Raw genomic sequence first — 21478 nt, 5'->3', positions numbered from 1 at the left:
CCCGTCCCTACCACTTTTCCTTGCCTCATCCTCGCCCCACCCCACCTCATCCCCGTTTGAACCGGGGATGGAGGACATGAAACGGGGATGAAGGCGGGGGTGGAGGTTAAAATCCATCCCCGCCGGGGATGGAAGCGGGGATGGAGGTTCTAATCTTGAGGCGGGGCGGGGTGGAGACCTTGTCCCCCGCCCCGCCCCATTGCCATCCCTAACACCAACCGTTTTAAAAAATACAGACAAAAATGCGTGACTGGACGTGGATAAATCTTACTATATTCTTTGAAGCTAAACAATGCAGATTATCAAATGGGGCAAAGGAAAAGAACACTATAGCTCAATCGTTTTCAGGATGCATCTATTATTTTACTCAATTAGTACTATGTTATTATATCTAATAATATTGTCATGTTGCCTCACTAGATCATCCATGCACTGATATGGACAGTGCTCAACCTATATCACATAGATACGGATATAGATATGGACACTGACTTGGATACAGGGCAAGAATTCATGGGTTTGGGAAAATTAAGAGACAAGAGGGACGCATAAACAAACACGTGCACACACTCATACACAAAAAAAAACATGCTAAATACCCTTCTTGTATGAGTAGAAATTTATGGCGCAGTCTGATGTAGTAAATCCTTTATTAGAAATTTAAGTTTTGGATATGTAAAAATCAGGAAGAATCATGCATAAGGTCACGAATTCCTAGGTAGGATCAACATCATCTTCCATGAGTTTCTTGGCACTTCATGGATGCCAACCGTACCCTAAAATTAAAAAAAAATCTTAGCCTTTGTTCTATACTATAGTTTGATAAATGGAACATTTATTTGGTTGACCACATCTTTTGTTAAGGTATCTCCAAAAAAGCTTGTGGATTAACAATAAAGGTTTTCGTCTTTATAATAATTCATGATTTTGTTGGCATCAATGATAAACACTACAAAATAAAAAAGTAACAGATACAGAGTATTAGCTAATTAAGGCTACGAAAAACAGTAGTTAAAAGTAGTTATTAATTATGATTTAATAAAGCGCCATAACTAATAATAGGTTTTTTTACCTTTAACTATGGCCCTGGCCATAGTCAATACTAAATTATAACACTTATAATTTTTTAAAGTATTTTTATTCTATAAAATAATATTAATAAGAATTTTTATGTGAAATAAATATAAAAATACAATTTAGTCTAAGTTGAATTATAAAAGGTATTTTGTAAAGAATTAAAATTTGATTTTAGTAAAAATTGTATTTAAAATTAAATTTATAAAAAAATAAAATTTAATAAAATAATTAGTAAATTTAGTGTAAATAAAATCAAATATGATTTTGAATGAATTTAGGTTTAATTTGATATACATGTAATTCGATTTATTAAAAATATAAACTAGATGAAAGTTCATTATCTATCTAGCCACTTAAGAACACCTACTTAAGTCGCGGCTACGTCGACCTAGCTCTAGAAGACCTCTTGAAACCTGCAGTTTTAATTATTAAGGGGGGTGAGTCTACAACTCTGTAAGGAATATATATAAGCAACTTAAACTTTGACTTACAACTATAGTGGGCTCTAAGCCCCTAATCTTAGTTTAGTTTTTTCAGTACATAATACATATGTTTGTCTTTTAACCTCTCATTAACCTTCTCAAAACTCATAAGTTAATACTTGCTCAACGTTAACTATTTCTCTAAATTGGCTATATTAGAAATAGCATACTATTGGCATAGCAACCTGTGTTGAATATCTTAATTCTACAATGTTGGTCAGACTATAAACTACTTTCAATGATCCCACTTGAGATTACTAGGCACTACAGTGAAAGAGGACCCACTGACAACTAGTCGGAGAGTCAGATTGAGGAGCTATATATGTACCTAAGGTTCATGGCTCATGCTACATCCTGGTCTGCCTAGAGTCTCAAATCACTATATGAAATAAACCCTAGGATACATTACACAATTCTTGTTTTCTCACGTGATTTACCATAAGTTCATTATTTACTTTGTATCTTAAATAAGCTTCTCAAGTTCTTTCTAAGGTTCGTATATTCAAAAAATCTAAGCATGCAGGAGATGTAGTGTTTCTACATCAATAAGGCACTAGTGGGTTACGCTTATGGCGGCTCTCACTCTAACTGTCATCAGATAGCCATTTTCATCTGTTGCCTCTTCCAAAATTTATGGGGTTAAGTCTAACATGACTTAAATTGCAGTAAATATAACTGAAAGAAGAGACTCAAGAAAATTATTCAAATATATTCTCATCCATAATAATTCTATTTTCTCAAAAGCATAAAATATAAATTTTTGTCTAAAATCCAATATTTCTCTAACATGCATATTATACTGAAAACTCAAGGATACATGAAATCATTCTCTGCATTGTAGATAACTAATATGCATTCATTATATCTCTCATGAAATATAAAAATACATTTTCATGATGCAATTGTATCACATACGAGTTTCAACTATGTTCACAAACATACACATTTTCAAGTAAGCTTGGGACACATGTTTGGTAAATTTTTCTTTGTGTTAAACATTTCACATTTGTTTCTCAATTCATTGCCCGGTTCGTTTCCCAATTCATTCTCGATCCCCATTTCACATGGACCTAAAAAACCTCATTTCCAGTTTTTGTTTTCCTTTCTGGCAACCTTGCCTGTGCCCCCATCAGCATGCACCATGCCACCTTAGATCCTTGGATCCCAAGGATTTAAAATGCACCCTAAAAGCCAGTGATCCCCACCCTAAACCTTATAAAAATCCATTGCTAGCAGTGAACAAAATCTCACACAGGCAGTGATCATAATCACCATAGGTCAAATTGCAAGATATCCATAATTACCATGAGAACCTATGGATTACTAACTAGCTACAACTTAACTGTGCAAACTGCTTGCAATTTTATATAGTAAATTTCAAAAAGTTCACTGGTACAAACACAACTTGGAAAGTCAAATTTGAGACAGAAGTGATGATTCATTCCTATAAAGGGGCAATGCTTACTCTTTAGAACATTTTGTGAAACAGCATGAGAATCCAAGAGGTCACCAACCTTAGCAGGCTCTTGTTCCTTCCACAAGCCTCAAGCACAAACGTTGCAAGCATATAAAGGGAAATGTAGAAAGAGCTTCCGAGAGGTTAACCATCCAACAATACGCCCTCTTTTCCCTTGTTTTTTTTCGATCCTCAAGATGGGTTATAGTTGAAAGGGGATTCATGCCCAATATGGGTTTATGACAGTGTGACCAAACTGTCTAGTATCTTATTCAACCCATCCAACACTGTAAAAAAATACATGCAAATAAGTCAAAACGCTACTAGTATGTTTAATTCTGGCCACCATGTCAAATTCTTTGCAATTAAACAAACGGACAATGACCTAGATGGCACTAACTTTTGACACAATACTGGAACTGGCCGCAAAATAGAAAATATGACACATCTAAGCAATTAACTTTTTCTTAAATGTTTTGCCCTTTTCTCACCTGAAAAATCAGGCCCCTTGATTTTTCAAGTGAGAAGCTTAGAGAAGTAGTTTTGACCAAGGAACCTAATTTTTCAAGCGAGAAAAGGGCAAAACCATCAAGAAAAAAAATCATGAGCCAGATTTGTCATATTTTCTAGTTCGCAGCCCAAAAGTTAGTGCCATCCAAATCATTATCGAAACAAAGAATCAACTTAGTGGACTAAATATTCTCCATAAAATGAGAGATCTGGCAACCAGCAACATTATTATCAGCATCTAGTGGAACAAAACCAACAGAAGACAGCCCATACATTAACTCCTGGTTTGAAAGACTAGTTGGAGAAATTCATAGAAAATATAATAAAAAGAGCCAATCTCCAAGCTAGTGGTAGACTTTCTTTCGGGTGTTCTATTCTCTCCAAGTGTAAGGGTTAAACCATCTTTTATATTCTTCAGTCTAGTAAGATTCGTTAGTGTTTATGAAATACTGCATAGATACATGTACTTCCAGGGGCAAACCCCAAATTTATCCAAATATGCCTAAAAGTTAACCATGTCTTCATTCCAATACTCCTTACGGGGGAGAGGGGAACCATGTTTAAAGGTCCTCATAAGCTCCATCCACTGATCTTAGTTACATATTTACATGTGCAAATCATTACCTCAATTAGAAAATGCAACACCTGAGAACCACAGTTTTCTGATCCATTCGTTGATCCTCATTTCCTGAAAGAAATAAATAAGAGATGCAGAGTTCGTATTGCAAAGCCCCAGCTAAAATAGATACTGTGAGAAAGTCAAAATAATAACCTTCTGGTGGCTGAACCAGCTTCCGGTTGTGAGGAGATGTCATTTCTTTCTTCAAATGGATCAGGATGTCCTCCATGGTGTACTCACGTTGCCAGTTTCCTAGAATAGAAAATTGATTTGGGTCGACCTAAAACAGGATGAAATGAAAAAGTGATGAAGAAATTCTTCGGCCAAAGACCTGAAAAGAACATTCAGCTAAGATCAATCTGCATACCAGTCCAGTTTCTTGATCAACGCAGGTCATGTTTATTCGGGTCTGGAATCTAACAGTTGGAGGTTTATCTGGATAATCTTTGTCACAGAATAGTTTCAACTGACAGATTTTTCCCTCATGCACAGTCTGAAAAGAGAAAGAGAACTCAGTCATCCAGCCACAAAAGTCATACACCAAAGTACAGCGGTCTGAAGACGCATACACCAGGAGGACCAATAATGGTCCCAGTCCATGATCGCATGTATATATCATCAGCATCATCCATACCATAGCTGACAGTTCCATCACCAATCCCTTTTTCTCCCCTCTCAAGTTCTTCTAGCAATCTGAAATTTCTAGGAACTGCACAGCATCCACCACAATATAGTGGTCATGAATATGCATGAAACATGAATGTGTAACTAAGAATTTTATCTGAAAGCATAGGAAATGCTGATTTTAGTTGCTTGTTCTGTGATGTGGAGAACCAATAATTGCATCTATATATATGCAAAAAGCAATATAAAGGAAACAAAAAGGCTAATACAAGGTATTCCAAAAAACAAGAACTCAGCTGCTGTAAGCACTAAGGCCACCATTAATGGATTAAACCAAAACATATCCTGGACAAAGTTTTCTATGTTTTTTGTCCCCATTTATGTCAAAAACAAAACATTAAGGGGTTGGATAATTTTTATCTTCATGTCAATTCCTTGATATGCTACCAATGAAAGTTCATTGTGAACAAATTTGAGAAAAGAAACAAAATCGCACAGATTGTAGAAGAAAGACCGTGAATCATGTTTTGAACTTAACAATATACATGAGTCGTCACAGGGACTCTTCAACTAGGTGTCGCACCCGCGTCTCACCCACACCCGATGCGGTCAACCTGACCCTGGGTGCAGTCATCGTACCCAGGGTCATTTATGTCCAACTTTTGGTATATATATATATATATAAATTTTTATATTTTTGCCGCACCCCCGCGCCCAAGTTTTTTGAAAGTGCCACACCCCCGCACCCGCACCCATGTGACATAGTACATGACCAAATTTAGTAATTATTGTTTTCTTCAGGATGTAAACACAAGGACAGATGGTGGCACAGTATCTAAGATGCTCTTTTACACCCATCTTTGCTTTTAAGGTATATTGGCTTACAAAGAGTTTCAATTTGATATATTAGACAAATAAGCTTTAATCTATGTCACAGGGATTCGGCTAGCAGGGTGCCGCACCCGCGTCGACGCGACTCGACGCGGATGCGGGTGCGGGTGCGGCACCGGGTGCGGTCAACCCAATCCTGGGTGCGTTGATCGCACCCAGGATCATTTCGGTCCATTTTTGTTTGGATTTTTTTTTTTTTAAAAAATTTGCCCTACGAAATGGGCTGCGAAATTTTTTTTTAAAAAAAATTCTGCTGACAGCTGCTGCTGATAGCAGCTGCCTTTTCAATTTCGTAAAAGATTTTCTCTCTCCACAATAAATGACAGCAGCTGCTGCTCCTGCCTTTTCAATTTCGTAAAGGATTTTCTCTCTCCACAATAAATGACAGCTGACAGCAGCTGCCTTTTCAATCCTTTTTCGTAAAGGATTTTCTCTCTCCATAATAAATGATAATGATGGTTTTTTTAGTAAAGGATTTCCACTGTTCTCCTGTTCTCTTGACGAAATGGGTGCGTGCAGCACTGCAGCTGTATATAAAATGAAATTTGAAAAAACCCGCGTCGCATATATATATATATATATATATATATATATATATATATATATATATATATATATATATATATATATATATATATATATATTTTATATTTTTGCCCATGCCGCACCCCCGCACCCGGGTTTTTTGGAAGTGCCGAATCCCCGCACCCGCACCCGCACCCGCACCCGCGCCCGCGCCCGCACCCATGTGACATAGGCTTTAATTTTCAGTGGAAGAGATTAAAATAATACCCTAGAAGGACGAATAAAGGAGGGGGAAAAGTTGCAGCATGGAAAAATCATTTAAGATGTTTAGGCGTTAGAAATTCCATTTTCTAGTGACAAGATTCATGCATGTGTGCACATACACATGTATGTATGTATGCATGGGTAACACTGTTAGGCAAAGAAAATAACACACTCCTGACCATTATCATTACTAGAACAAGCTGACAGCTATACAAAATTTTCTTCAAAAAGGAGACATGTCTTGAAAATACAACTCCGTTAGTTTCAGGATTAGAATATCTAACTTCCCATTAACTTGTAACCTGTGTTTTGCTTGAAAACCTTTTTGCAAAGAGCTAGCAATGATGACAAAAAAGGCTGCAAGCCAAACATTTTGAAAACAAACTATCTGAGACACTTGTAAAAAGAACGTGATATGGTGCCTCACCTAACAGCTCAAGTTCAGGTTTGATCAATAAGTTAACTGCAATCTAAAAAGCTTTGGTCTAAAGATTTGGCCATAGACCTGATTGATACATCATAATAAGAGCAAACCCAGTGGTGCACCAATACTCTCTCTGCTACACCATTCCAAGACGTAGCATGCAGGCAAAGAAGTTTCATGAATCATACTATCATCCAGTAAATTGTTAATATGTATTGATTCATATATATATATAGAGAGAGAGAGAGTAGTTGGTCCGTGCTAAACCACATTGGTGCTAAATCGGAGCTAAAGCGCGTTGACCGCCCATCGCGCACGTTGATGGATGGTCAGCGTGCAAAAAATGCAAAAATACTGTCAAAAACATGTTTTTTGGGCAAAAATACCTTTAGTGGCGCACTAAAAGCACCAGTAAAGGTCCCGCTAAGGTCTAGGACCTTTACAGGCGCTTTTAGTACACCACTAATAGCCGAGCACATTTTTTAAAAAGGTCTTTAGTGGCGCACTAAAAGCGCTAGTAAAAGTCCAAGACCTTTAGAGGGATCTTTACAGGCACTTTTAGTGCACCAATAAAGGGTTTTTGACGTGATTTTTTTGTGCGCTGATCATCCATCAATGCGTGCGATGGACGGTCAGCGTGCTTTAGCTATGGTTTAGCACCAAATGGGTTTAGCACGAACCCATTTCATTATATATATATATATATATAATTTTAAACTACTTTTTTATTGTAATAGGTTTTTGCCCTTATAGGGGCAGTTTAATCTTTTTACACCTATGTAATAGGTACTGCCTATTAGGGGCAGTTTTGCCTTTGTACATTTTTTTATCTTTTGTCTTTTCCCTCTAGTATGAGGGTATATTGGACAAAGTCCAATATAGTTGTTGGGATCTCCCCAACGGCTATATTTATACTCCCAACTACTATATTGGTTCTTGTAATGCTTAAATAAAGGGGTCAAAATCCCCTCTTGTTTTATAATGCTTTTCTAAGCATTTTCTCATACTAAAGATCAAAATTTTTACATGTTTTGTGTTCCTTTATATGCCCATTAGTAGCTGTTGTAATCTTTTGTATTAGTCATTGTTTGGCTTGTGTATTGTCCCGTTGTGGACTTGTGTTTGAGCACTCTCTTGTTGTCTATTGTACGCCCTTGGTGGCTCTTTTTGTATTCCTCTTGTTTTCATTACATAAATACTATGTGAATGCATCAAAGTTGCATACACCATCAGTCAATGTAATAGGGGTATTTTAGGCTTTTGCTTATGTAGGGGTATTATGGTCATTGTACATATCATTGTCCTCTTTTCCTATTTTTATTTTTGTTTTTATTTATTATTGTACATCTAAAATAGGCCATGGGCCTTATTGTAATTTGGCCTTAGAGTTGTTGAGAACTCCCTAAAGGCTACATTTTTAGCCATTGGGGAGGTCCCAACGTCTACATGGCTCTCCTCTCATGTATATATAGGGGTTGAAATACCTCCTCAAGGTGTGCTTTTCTCAAAGCATTTTATCAATATAATTGACATATTTTTTATGTACATTTTATGCCCATAAGTGGCAGATTTGTGTTCTTGTAATTAACCCATAAGTGGTTGTTGTATTTGCATTTGTCCATAAGTGACACTTGAGCAATTCTTTGTGTTTAGTTACATGGTATCAGAGTTTGGTGCTCTACTATTGTTATTGAGATATCCAAAAGACTTGTGATAGATCATGAAGATTGGATAAAGCCTCAGGAAGCATGCCTAAAGCCTCATTTGAAGATTGGTACTCGATCGTGTGGCTGGTTCTTTGAAGATTGTGGAGCTTTCACCTATTAGACATCTAAACAGGTACCTTCTATAACTCTTGTACTTTTATATTGTTTAGCTTTCTCTCTTCTCTCTTCTCTCTTCTCTCTTCAATGGCTGACAAGGAGGTGGTAACGGTGGTCCCAATTAAATTTGATGGAAATAACTATAACTTATGGGCCACCGCCATAAAAAAAAATTAATAGGAAAAGGTTTGTGAGAATACGTTGATGGTTTCTTAATGGAACCACAACCTATTCTCACAAAGACTATTAGTGTAAAAGATGAAACTACTAAAGAAGTTATTAGAGGAGAAGAGAAAGAGAAGGCTCTTTTGAGCTATAAGAAAGCTATGAAAGAATATGGGAAATTAGACATGCAAAGGTCTTTTCCTTATTTATGAGAAGTATGAGTGAAGATACATGTGAGAATATATTGGAATTCAAAAGATCCGATGAAGCTTGGTTCTTTATCAAGCAAACTTATATTTAAAGTGATGTTGAGTATAAATGGGAATTGCAAGACAAAATTGACACTTACAAGCAAGGTGAAAAGAATGTGAGAGAGTACCATGGGACTCTAAAAAGGTTGTAGGATCAAATGGTCAAGATGGAACCCATATGGGATACTCCAAATGATGCCCAACAAAGCAAGAAACAAATTGTGAATGAACAATTTTTCCAATTTATGACGTGTCTAAGACCCGAATTTGAACAAATGAGTAACATCCTTCATAGAAAGCAAGAAGAAGCTCCACCTATTCATGAAGTATTAGCCCAAGTTTGCATAGAAGAAAAGATTAAAATCTCTAACTGAATCAAATGAGTCCAAAGATAATGTCCCAGCCGTTTTAAGACCGGGTGTCAACTCTCATTCACACAAGCCTCCACATTTCTACAAAAACAATAATTTTAAAAAACCTCGGTCTTATGAGAAAAAAGAGATGGAAAGAAGAAAATTGTTTCTTACAACTTTGGAAAACCAGGACATATTAAGCCATATTGTATGGAATTTAAAGCTAAAGAGCAAAGGAAAATTGCTTCGGTGGATACTTTTCAAGTCGACAAAGAAAATTCAAGCAAATCCATAGGGAACATGTTGCTATCTCAATTGATGGAAGCCTTACAACCTCTTCTCAAAGGTTCCTCAACAACTGGTGTTGATGTCTCCACTTCATCACCTCCTAGAATGACTCCTTGGCTCCTAGATTTTGGTGCTTCATTCCATATGACATATAATGGTTCTATGCTTACTAATCATAGTATCGATTCAAGTAGAAAAAATATTTTCACTGTGGATGAAACCTCTCTTGATATCAAAAAAATTGAAAATTTTGAAAAATCTCCAAATTTTTGTATTCCAAAAATAAAATTTATTCCAAAACTCAATTTAAATTTACTTTCTGTCTCTCAAATCATCAATCATGGTTATAGTGTCTCCTTCACATCAGACCAATGCTTAATACAGGATCTCCAGTCCGAGAAGCAGATTGGAGAATACCATCGAGAAGGAGATCTCTAATATATGGATCAGTTAATTATTCAAAAGAAACTTATTTGTCTCAATATGCAAAAATTGGATCTAATTTTGCAGCACTAAAGACTAGGTCATCTTAGTATTACAATATTATCTAATATATCTCATTTGGGAAATTTTTGTAATGAAAAAATCCAATTTTTTATTGCATACTTGCAAAGATTTGGTTTCAAAACCACTTGAATTAATACATTCTGATGTTTGGGGGCCGGCCCCAGTGAAATCTAAAGGTGGATATATTCTAGATATACATGGATCTACTTTCTTAGGCACAAACATGAAGTATTTGAAAACTTCAAAAAAATTTACAAATTAGTTACAAACCTTTTTAAGACAAACATATCTATCTTTCAGTCTGATTCAGGGGGAGAATACATGTCAAATGATTTAAAAAATTATTTGGATTCCAATAGAATCTTACATCAAAGGTCATATGCAAGCACACATCAAGAAAATCAGTTAGCCGAAAAAAAACATAGGCATATAGTAGAAACAACATGAACTTTGATCATCTCCAAAGGTGTTCCAAAACATTTTTGGGCTGAAGCAGCCCTTACTGCACTCTATCTTATAAATTGGCTTCATCATCATTCATATGAAAAACTTTTTAAAGTTTTCTCCTGATTATTTTAGATTAAGAACCTTTTGGTATACATGTTTTGTATTGACTAATAAAAATGACAAGTTATCCTCAAGGACCATCCCCTGTGTATTTTTGGGGTAAGGTGAGAGTCAAAAGGGTTTTTGATGCTATGATTTTAAAAATGATAAATTGTATGTTTCAAGAAATGTCACGTTCTTGGAACAAGAGAGTTTTTTTTTTATAAAGATGCACCTAAGAGAGAAGATGAATATATATTCCTAGAATTAGATTCTAAGAATAATTATGAGCCGATATCAGAAGAGAATCAAGTTAATAATAATGAACTTCGAATACATGCTCAATATGGTAGACATCAAGATTACTCTGAAATCATTCAATATAAAAGAAGACAAAAGAACTATCATCCTAATGCCTTAGAAAAATATTTCAACCTAAATGACCAAGAAATTAGAAAGATTAGGCACTCTAAAAGATCACATGCAATCCCTAATAGATTTGTGACATATGAGCCTTTGCCCCTTAGAATAGAGTTTGTCTAGCAAAAAAAAAATCCTATTTCGAACCAGCCTCATATAATCAGGCCAAAAACTATCCACAATGGCAAAAAGTTATATGTGAAAAAATAAAAGCATTAGAAGAATCTAAAACTTGAGAATTGACCAATTTGTCTCTTGGAAAGAAATTAATAGGATGTAGGTGGGTCTTCAAGATTAAAACTAAGAGTGATGTAACATTAGAAAGACATAAAGCCAAATTAGTAGCCAAAGGGTACTCACAGGATTATGAGATAGATTACGATGAGACTTTTGCCCCCGTTGCTAAAATGACTGATGTCAAAAATATCTTTCTTAATGGAGAATTAAAAGAAAAAGTTTATATGGATCCCCTACCTGGGTATGAGATTTCTTTTGGAAAAGTTATTCATCTTAAAAAGGGCTTGTATGGTCTTAAACAAGACCCAAAGGCCTGGTATGATCGCTTTAGTTCTGATATGACTAATCTTGGATATATTTCATGTTATATTGACACAGATTTATTTGTTAAGAAATCCGTTGCAGGTATTGCGATATTGTTTCTCTATGTTGATGACATGATCATATCAGGAGACAAACAAGGAGTAAATTATATTAAGCATGTACTCAAACAAATTTTTGAAATGACTGATTTAGGTTTTCTCAGATTTTTCTTAGGGGACTGAAGTAGTCTACTCTCCCCGAAGATACTTATTAACTCAATCTAAATTTGCTACTGAGATTATTGACATGTCTGGACTAACTGACGAGAAAAGAGTGGACACTCTCGAGATTACCAATTCAAAGATGAAGATCGATGATGAAACTCCGTTGGATGATCTCACTCCATATCGACAGATGATCGGTGCCTTGACATACTTGACTATCACTAGACTAGACATATCCCATGCAGTGCACACTGCTAGTCAATTTCAGCACTCTCCTACCTTGGTTCATATGAGTGTTATTATGCATATTGTTAGATATTTAAGAAATTATGTTAATCAAGTATTATTATTGTCTTCCTCCTACACTCTTGAATTGACTGTGTAGAATGAGATGGGATGTACAACCACCTGTGAGTGTATATATATATATATAGAGAGAGAGAGAGAGACGGTTGCACAATAGAACTCGTTAATCCTGATTAGGGCTTCTCTCTATATTAAATAGAGAGAGGCAAAAAAGAAAAATTACATCTAAGTCCTTATGAGAATAAAATTTCAGAAAACCTCTAATATAAGAGAACTTAACCTAAAAACCACCTATTCTCAACACTCTCCTTCAAGCTGGAACATAGATATCAATCATGCTCAGCTTGTCACAACATTTGGAGAAATTTGGCCTAGCAAGAGGCTTTGTAAACATATCTGCAACTTGGTCTTCAGACTTTAGGTATTTTGTAGTGATATGACCAGCTTGAATCATATCTCTTACATAGTGGCAATCAACCTCAATGTGCTTTGTTCTCTCATGAAAGAGAGAATTGTTTGCTATATATGTTGCCGCTTTGTTATCGCACATCATGGTCATTGGAGAGGAAACCTTCACTTGGAGATCATGAAGAACAGTGTGAACCCATATCAATTCAGCAGTTGTTTGGGCCATAGCCCGATATTCTGATTCTGCACTCGACCTGGAAACCACATTTTGTTTCTTACTTCTCCATGAAATCAAGTTGTCTCCCAAAAACACACAGAATCCTGTGGTAGACTTTCTATCTATTACAGATCCAACATAGTCAGCATCAGAATAGGCTACTATCTCCAGAGTTCCACCTTTCCTGAACAATAACCCCTTTCCAGGAGAGGATTTTAGATATCTGAGAATCATTATGGCTGCATTCCAGTGTACCTCAGTTGGTTTGTCCATGAACTGGCTAACTTTGCTTACTGCTAAAGCAATATCCGGTCTGGTCACAGTTACATATAATAACTTCCCTACTAGGGAGCAATAGCTTTTGCTATCAACTGGTTTTGACCCTTCTTCAAACAACTGAACTTTATGGTCCATGAGAATATTTGCTGGTTTAGCTCCCAACATGCTCGTTTCCTTTAATAAGTCAAGAACATACTTCCGTTGAGACAAAACCATCCCTTCACGGCTTCTAGCAACTTCTATACCCAGAAAATACCTGAGTGAACCAAGGTCTTTTGTAACAAAGTGTTTTTGAAGATGAGCCTTTGTGGCTTCAATAGCTTTCACATCATCTGCTGTAAGAATGATGTCATCCACATATACCACCATAACAACTATGCCAGAGCTAGTTTTCTTTATAAAAAGTGTATGATCTGCTGCCGATCTATTAAAGCCAAAGTTTGACATCACTTCAAACAACTTTTGAAACCATGCACGAGGACTTTGTTTCAAGCCATAAATCGCCTTTCTCAATCTGCACACCTTCTGACACTCCCCCTCAACCTCGAAACCTGGAGGTTGTTGCATGTAAACGGTCTCAGATAGATCCCCATAAAGAAATGCATTTTTCACATCTAATTGACACAAGCTCCAACCATGCTGAACCGCTACTGAGAGAACAAGACGGATGGTACCCATCCGTGCAACAGGAGAAAAAGTTTCAAAGAAGTCAATTTCATATGTCTGAGTATACCCTTTCGCGACTAATCTGGCCTTGTACCTTTCAATAGAACCATCAGATTTGTACTTTATTGTATATACCCATTTACATCCAACAATGTCAGCATCTACTGGGGAATCAACTAGATCCCAGTTATGCTGAGATACCAAAGCTGTCATTTCTTCTTGCATAGCCAGCTTCCAGCGATTATCAAGTGATGCCTGTTGATAGTTCAGAGGAATGGTTTCAGCAGACAAGGCTGAAATAAAAGACTTCATCTGATGTCCAATTTTGGCATGGGAGACAAAATGAGATATGGGATATAAGGTGCATTGTCTTGTCCCCTTTCGTAGAGCAATAGGCCTGCTATCATCATCCTGAAGATCACTATTGTCAGTAGAACTTACCTCAGGAGAAGAAGAAGATGAAGGCTCTTGCGGAAGTGGAGCTCTACGCACATATACCAATGGAGGATTATTAAATCTGGAAGAGGATAAAGTTTGGTTCGGTAAGGAGAGCACAGATTCCAAAGGAAAAGGAGGTATAGGTAATGGAAAAGACTCAGCTGGATCAACCTGCAGTGGGGAACCGAAACTAGAGTAATATGGAGAGGATTCCAAGAAAGATACATCTGCACTGACATACTCTCGGCGAGAAATAGGATCATAACATCAATAGCCCTTTTGATTTTTTGGATAACCGATAAATATGCATTTTGTAGCTTGAGCGGCTAATTTATCACGGTCAGGGCCAAGTTTGTGTACAAAACAAACACATCCAAATATTTTTGGTGAGAAAGAAAAAAGTGGGGCATTAGGTTTTAGGATATGTAATGGAATTTGATCACCCACAGAAGACGAAGGCATGCGGTTGATCAGATAGCAAGCAGTGGTAATCGCATCACCCCAGTATAACGCAGGAACATTGGATTGAATCAGAATGGTCCTGGCAACATCAAGGAGGTGTCGATGTTTTCGCTCAGCCACCCCATTTTGTTGAGATGAATAGGCACAGGAAGTTTGGGGTTGGATGCCATGATATTGGTAAAATTGTAAGAGACCTTTTGATTTAAACTCGAGAGCATTATCAGTGCGAACAATCTTGACAATAGATTCAAACTGAGTTTTATTTCAAGAATTAGGGATTTGATAAGACTTGGAACTTCATATCGTTCTTTTATTAAAAATACCCATGATAACTTAGAGAAATCATCAACAATAACAAGATAATAACGACACTGAGTCCTAGTAGGAATCTTACTAGGACCCCATACATCTGCATGAAGAAGTTCAAAAACTTTATTACTAGACTGACTCTGACTCGAAGGGAACGAACTTCGATGATGCTTGCCCAACTGACATGCTTCACACTGAAATGATGTGGTGGAAGAAATCTGAGGAAAGACCGACCGAAGCTTTGACAATGAAGGATGACCAAGACGATGATGCCACTGAACAGGACTGAATGAATGTTCCACTGCAGCATGAACAGAACCCATTGGATGATGTAGGTAGTAAATTCCATTTTCTTCATAGCCTCCACCAATCTTCTTCCCCGTCAGCAAATCCTGAAAATGACAACCCATTGGATCAAATATTACTGTACAATTTTGTTCTTTTATAAGGCAACTAACAGAAAGTAAACTTTGAGGAAAGTTTGGAGCATGAAGAGCATTTTTCAATTGTAATGAGGAGGATATAGAAATATTTTCCTGACCAACAATCGGGGAGGAGCTCCCATCGGCTAATGAGACTCCAAGTTGAGCCTTAATGACCTTTAGATCTGAAAAAACACGTGAATTTCCACACAAATGTCTGGATGCACCAGAGTCAATAACCCACTTACTATCATTCGGATGGAGATGATTTCCGGTTGAATAGCCAACCCCAGCTACAGGAGTGGTGGAACTCAAAGGTCGAAGAGCAATCAACTCATCATATTCCGCACGACTAAGGGTGATACTACTTTCATTTGCAGTGATATTCTCTTATGCATTTGTTGCCTCAATAGTAGTAACATTTGCTTTAGGGGTATATGACTTTGATGAAGAAGAGACTTGCCAACCATGCTTATCCCAGCAACGATCTTCTAAATGTCCAAATTTTCCACAGAATGTACATTGAAGCTTTCCTCTGCCTCCCATACCACGTCCACGTCCTCGTCCTCTGATATTCTTAATATTTCCACGCCCATAACTAGATGGGACAACAAGAGCAGATGACTGAGTCACAGGCTGAGATTGTGGCAGAGAGATCACAAGTCTACTCAGACGATTGTAAGCATCAGCAAGAGTGGGAACATCTGAACCAGTCAACATTTGAACTTTTGCAACAGAAAAATCTGAAGAAAGACCTGTAAGAAAATGAGCAACCATGGTTTGTTCTTGATGATCCTTTTGCTTCGAGCAACAAAAAGGCCTGTGAGCATTAAGTCTTTCAAACGCAGCTTTGACAGAGGCATAGTACTGGGTCAAGGTCTGATCTCCCTGTTGCAAGTTATATATTTCCTGTTCAACTTGCAGGATATGACTCACATTCGTTTCTTGTGAGTATGTATCACGAAGATTGTCCCACATTAATTTGGTTGTATTATAGTAGATCAATCCATCTGCAATATGGGGTTCGACACTATTCATGATCCATGACATAACTATGTCATTATCTTCATCCCAAGTAACATATTTTCCCAATTTCTCAATGGGTTCGCCTTCCAACAAAATATGTTTTCGACGATGTCCAGATACCGACATCATAAAAGTTCTGGACCACCTGGCATAGTTGGTTTCATTCAACCTTACGGAAGAGCCATACGAGAAGGGGTTGGCAAAAGCCTTATACTCCCCAATATGTTCCATTTTGGAATCACATTTCGAAGTTTCAGCCATACTGAAATACCTCACTTGAACAGCAAGTGTTCAAGAGGAATTTTTAACTCAGCAGGAAATCACACCTGCTATTTTCCACGACAAAAGAGTAACTTAAGCTACCATGCTTCCTTAAAAAAAAACTCGACACAGCAGGGAGTTACTGAAAACCACATTCTGAAATAAACCAACCCACTAAAAACAACTAAAGTTCAGTTGTTGTTGATACCACAGAAATCACGAACATTGTTGCACCCAAACACATCACGATAAATGATAGAATGCAGTCGCAAAACAAAATATTCACTACACCTGCTGTTCTCCAACATATAAGGCACGACATCCAGTAAGTATCACAAGTAATCAGCACAGAAAAGAAAGTTGCATTCACGGCAGAATTCTGATCACACGCAATCAGCACAGGCGAGAACTCAGCAATCACGGCAACACAGAAAAACATTTTCTGTTGCTCCCAAACAGCAGGAACACACCTCGACAAGAACTCAGCAATCACGGCAACACAGAAAAAAAAATTCTGTTACTCCCAACCATCAGGAATACCCCTCGACAACTCACGAACCAAAAAAAAAATCACGTCATAGCAGAAACAAGTCTCGGCAACACTAGGTCGCAGCAGGAAATCCAGATGAGGAGAACAAATTTAGATCTTCTCCTTAGATCTGACGACAGATCTGGGTAACATCCCAGATCTGTGATCAGATCTTCCCCAGTCAACCACCACTGAACCTGATTTTAAGAAGTCGTAGGGTTGTTGCTCCTCGTTGATGAAAATCAGTCTCTGTTGATCACGCTCCCAAGATCGAGAGCTCTGATACCATGTAGAATGAGATGGGATGTACAACCACCTGTGAGTGTAGATAGAGAGAGAGAGAGAGACGGCTGCACAATAGAACTCGTTAATCCTGATTAGGGCTTCTCTCTATATTAAATAGAGAGAGGCAAAAAAGAAAAATTACATCTAAGTCCTTATGAGAATAAAATTTCAGAAAACCTCTAATATAAGAGAACTTAACCTAAAAACCACCTATTCTCAACAGATTGTATATTTTGACTCTGATCGAGAAGGTAATCCTAATGATAGATGCTCAACCACTGGTTTTTATGTTTTTGTAAAAGACTCACTGGTGTCCTAAAAATGTGATAAGCAACAAAAGATATCTCTGTCATCCACAAAAGTTGAGTATCGTGCTATGGCCATTACGACATCAGAGATTGTTTGGTTGATGATATTATTAGAAGAGATGAGAGTACCATCAACAACACCATCCATATTATGTTGTGACAACAAAAGTGTCATATGCATTGTTGGAATCATACATTCCATGAACGCACTAAGCACATAGAGATGGACTGTCATTATGTCATAAAATAACTTCTGAAGAAGACCATTTTGTCGTCACATGTCATGTCTGAATATCAACTTGCAAAATTCTTCACTAAAACTCTTCCTTCTCCTAAGTTTGGTTTTTTGTTAGGCAAACTTTCGGTGATCACACTGTAAGTTTGACGGAGAGTGTCAATGTAATAGGGGTATTTTAGTCGTTTGTTTGTGTAGGGGTAGTATGGTCATTGTACATATCATTGTTCTATTTTCCTTTTTTTATTTATTATTGTACATCTAAAATAGGTCATGGGCATTATTGTAATTTGGCCTTAGAGCCATTGGGATCATGCCAACAGCTACATTTCTAGCCGTTGGGGAGGTCCCAACGGCTACATGGCTCTCCTCTCATGTATATATGGGGGTTGAAACACCTCCTCAAGGTGTGCTTTTCTCAAAGCATTTTATCAATATAATTGACATATTTTTTGTGTGTTTTATGCCCATAAGTGATTGTTGTATTTGCATTTGTCCATAAGTGACACAGAGCAATTCTGTGTTTCGTTACACCATCCTACTCCTTTATAGGCAAGAATTTGCAAGAAAGCTTTAATTCAACACAAGCTTTAAATTGAAAGAAAGTAAACGTCCAAGATCTCCAATTTTCAAAAAAACTAAACCAACAAGATCTACTAGATCATGCATATAACTAAGATCTAAGATTTAAGGTGACATAGGAACCTGAAACCTTCAAGGAATTATTTTGAAGGAAATAAAACTATGTTAAGATATTTTATGTTGTCAACAGCTAAAACATGCAAACAATTTGTTTGACCTTCTACTGATATGATTAAAATGAAGCTAGTGGCCTTTATGTGGTTGATAGCTACAACTTGCAAATAATTCCCTTGCCTTTAAGAGAGACAGGATCCTTAACTAAAACAACAAAAGGAGGAAATACTGAAAAAGAAGAGTTGCACTTGCCAACTGCCTAGTCATGCTATCTAGAAACTTGACCTCTTCATGCTTGTATTTCCTCAGTTGACATGTATTCCGATGGCTGCATGAGCAAGCCATTACTAAACTATCTCGATCGTTGCCCTTGACCATACCATCGTTATATGATTGTTTTAGGTAAAGTAGCCCTAACAAACAAATATCCGAATACAGAAGACCAAAAGGTCCTACCAATGTGGGGAAAATAACCAAAGAGGACCTAGAAATTCACCCCAATGAACTTCTTTTCGACCTAGAAAGCTGGGTAGGGATGGCAGTGGAACGGGGGACAACGGGGCTCCGCCCCGCCTCGCCCCGTTTGGACTGGGGATGAAGGGCATGAAACGGGGATGGAGGCGGGGATGAAGGTTAAAATTTATCCCTGTGCGGGGATGGACTTACGCTTTTTCCCGCCCCGCCTCATCCCCGTCCCAATCCCCGCCTAGCCCCGCCCTGCCCCGTCCCGACCCCAATCCTTTAAGGGATGACTATAGGCTAAGGGGAAACGGGGCCCCACCTCGCCCCCGTTTGGAACGGGGATGGAGGCGGGGGGTGGAGGTTAAAATCCATCCCCGTGCGGGGATGGAGGCAGGGATGGAGGTTCGGATTTTGAAACGGGGCGGGGGTGGAGACCTTGTCCCCCGCCCCGGTCCACTGCCATCCCTAAAGCTGGGGTTATGCATATACCTACCTGTTTATTGAATGAAAATTGATTACAAAAACATTTAGAAAGGGGGAGTCCAATCAAGACTCATATCGGACCATTGTCTGTTTGATTCTGAAAATGCAACTCTTGCTAGGAACTGGGCTAAACCGTTTCTGTCCCTATGGACGAACTTAACCATGACTCGCTGAAAGCTAAGAAATCTCGAGATAAGGCTGTCCAAAACCCAAGTTGGTTGGACCTCTTCCTACCATATGTCTATTAATTAGACACACCTGATCCCTTTTTTATGCTTCAATAACCAAGCATAGGTCTGTTGGGACCAGAGTTACCGGAAGCGCCCCTATAGTAGAGGAAGCGCGTTTCCCCAATACCGCGTGGGGAAGCGTCCCATTTTTTTGGGAAATGTGTTTCCCTTTTATGAAAAGCGCGCTTCCCCAATGCTTCCCTCTTTTTCCATTTTATTTTTTATTTATTTATTTTTTCTTCTTCTTTCGCTTCCCCCTCGCTTCCTATGTCGCTTCCGGTTCGCTTCTTAGGTTGCTTCTAAGACTCGTGACTCGATTTTAAGTAGTCCCACGCTTCCCGCTTCCCTCTCCTGCTTCCCGAATCGCTTCCCGCTCCCGCTTCCTCGACTGGCAACCATGGTTGGGACGTCTTCCAAGACCTTCAGCCACATCAACCAGTCCCAGTGAACTTCATTGGCACAAAAATCCCTCACCCAATAAGTCCCAGATCTCCCAATGAAAAAAATTGTAGAAAGCTGACCTAGACTGGATCATCAAAGCGGCCCAAGGAAAATTAAACAGAGGACGAAGACAAGGCAATGGCCTCCATGGCTATGACACACGAGGCTCCCAATATGAGGTCTCAGAACTTCTTCCCATATCTACTGTCCCAGACCACCATGCAACACAAGGACCGACAACGCACAGTACTCCACATTACGGTTCCCACATGCAATTAAAAAGTAAATCAACCACATATCCCATACTGCTTCTACCGAACCGCCAATTATTGATTCTCAATCCCCCTGGACGCCCAAAACTAAAAGAAAGTACAAAAGAAACAAAAAGGAAGAAAGCCCATGCAATGAGCAATTCAATCGATCAAACAAAGCGTCTCAATTATCAAAGAAAACAATTCCAATTGCGTGACTAAGCATTCTCGACAGTCAAAAACAGAGAGGGGCAACAACAATTAACAACCAGAGAAGATAAACCAAAGTAGTCAAATAGTAAAAAAAAATGACACCAGCATCACAACAGGACCCCAACGAATGACAACCACAGAGAAGCGCAAATAACAGAAACAAGAACTAACGATCTAACAAGATACGAGCAATCATGCATATCAATAAGAACAGGAAGGATAAGAAACAAAGAAAGAGAGCAAATGAGGGGGGATTCTTGTAAGAATCACTCACTCACAACCCTAGATCCTTCGGAATCCATCGCCTTTGCCTTTGAAATTTTCGATATTCGAGACGAAGAAGAAGTCCCAAGCTTGGCAGCGTCTGCAAATTCAAAGTAGTCTCTCTCTCTCTCTCTCTCAAAGGTTAAAAGGTTAAAAGGTTTTGTGGTTTATGTAATGGGAGAAGGGCAAGTGATGCCCAAACCCTCTTTCCTGCCTTTCTCCCTTTTGTCCTCTTTTGTTCTTTTTTTTTTTTTAAGCTGGGGGTAAAGCAGACCCCCGCCGGTTATACAATTATACC

General features: G+C 38.1%; 1 protein-coding gene across 2 annotated transcripts; it reads right to left on the bottom strand.

Moving 5' to 3' along the window:
* Positions 1-2902: 2902 nt before the first annotated feature.
* Positions 2903-21327, bottom strand: LOC149841043 (ubiquitin-conjugating enzyme E2 variant 1D-like). 2 transcript variants are annotated; one of them, XM_090003547.1, is made up of 6 exons: positions 21191-21327; positions 4714-4853; positions 4512-4637; positions 4298-4424; positions 4150-4213; positions 2903-3302 (listed from the first exon to the last, which is right to left on the bottom strand). In XM_090003547.1, exons 1-5 carry the CDS (start codon positions 21216-21218, stop codon positions 4155-4157), a joined length of 480 nt encoding a protein of 159 aa, XP_089859673.1. In that variant the 5' UTR covers positions 21219-21327; the 3' UTR covers positions 2903-3302; positions 4150-4154. The 2 variants fall into 2 exon arrangements, with proteins under 2 accessions (XP_089859673.1, XP_089859672.1); XM_090003546.1 differs by lacking the exon at positions 2903-3302 and having other exon boundaries at positions 3929-4213; positions 21191-21322.
* Between the last annotated feature and the right edge of the window lie 151 nt (positions 21328-21478).

Source organism: Nuphar pumila, chromosome 4 (genome assembly GCF_984573655.1).
Source record: "Nuphar pumila chromosome 4, dmNupPumi1.hap1.1, whole genome shotgun sequence".
Lineage (NCBI taxonomy): Eukaryota > Viridiplantae > Streptophyta > Magnoliopsida > Nymphaeales > Nymphaeaceae > Nuphar > Nuphar pumila.
The sequence above is the reverse complement of the archived record's forward strand: the minus strand, read 5'-3'. Positions and strand labels throughout refer to the sequence as shown.

What these genes read in the sequence shown, in the direction of transcription:
- LOC149841043 (XM_090003547.1), bottom strand. Translation starts at nt 21,218, where the DNA reads ATGGATTCCGAAGGATCTAGGGTTGTGA. An exon ending in TTGATCAAGAAACTGGACTG is followed by an intron (nt 4,425 to 4,511) that starts GTATGCAGATTG and finishes ATCCTGTTTTAG; the next exon opens with GTCGACCCAAATCAATTTTC. An exon ending in GCTGGTTCAGCCACCAGAAG is followed by an intron (nt 4,214 to 4,297) that starts GTTATTATTTTG and finishes TATTTCTTTCAG; the next exon opens with GAAATGAGGATCAACGAATG.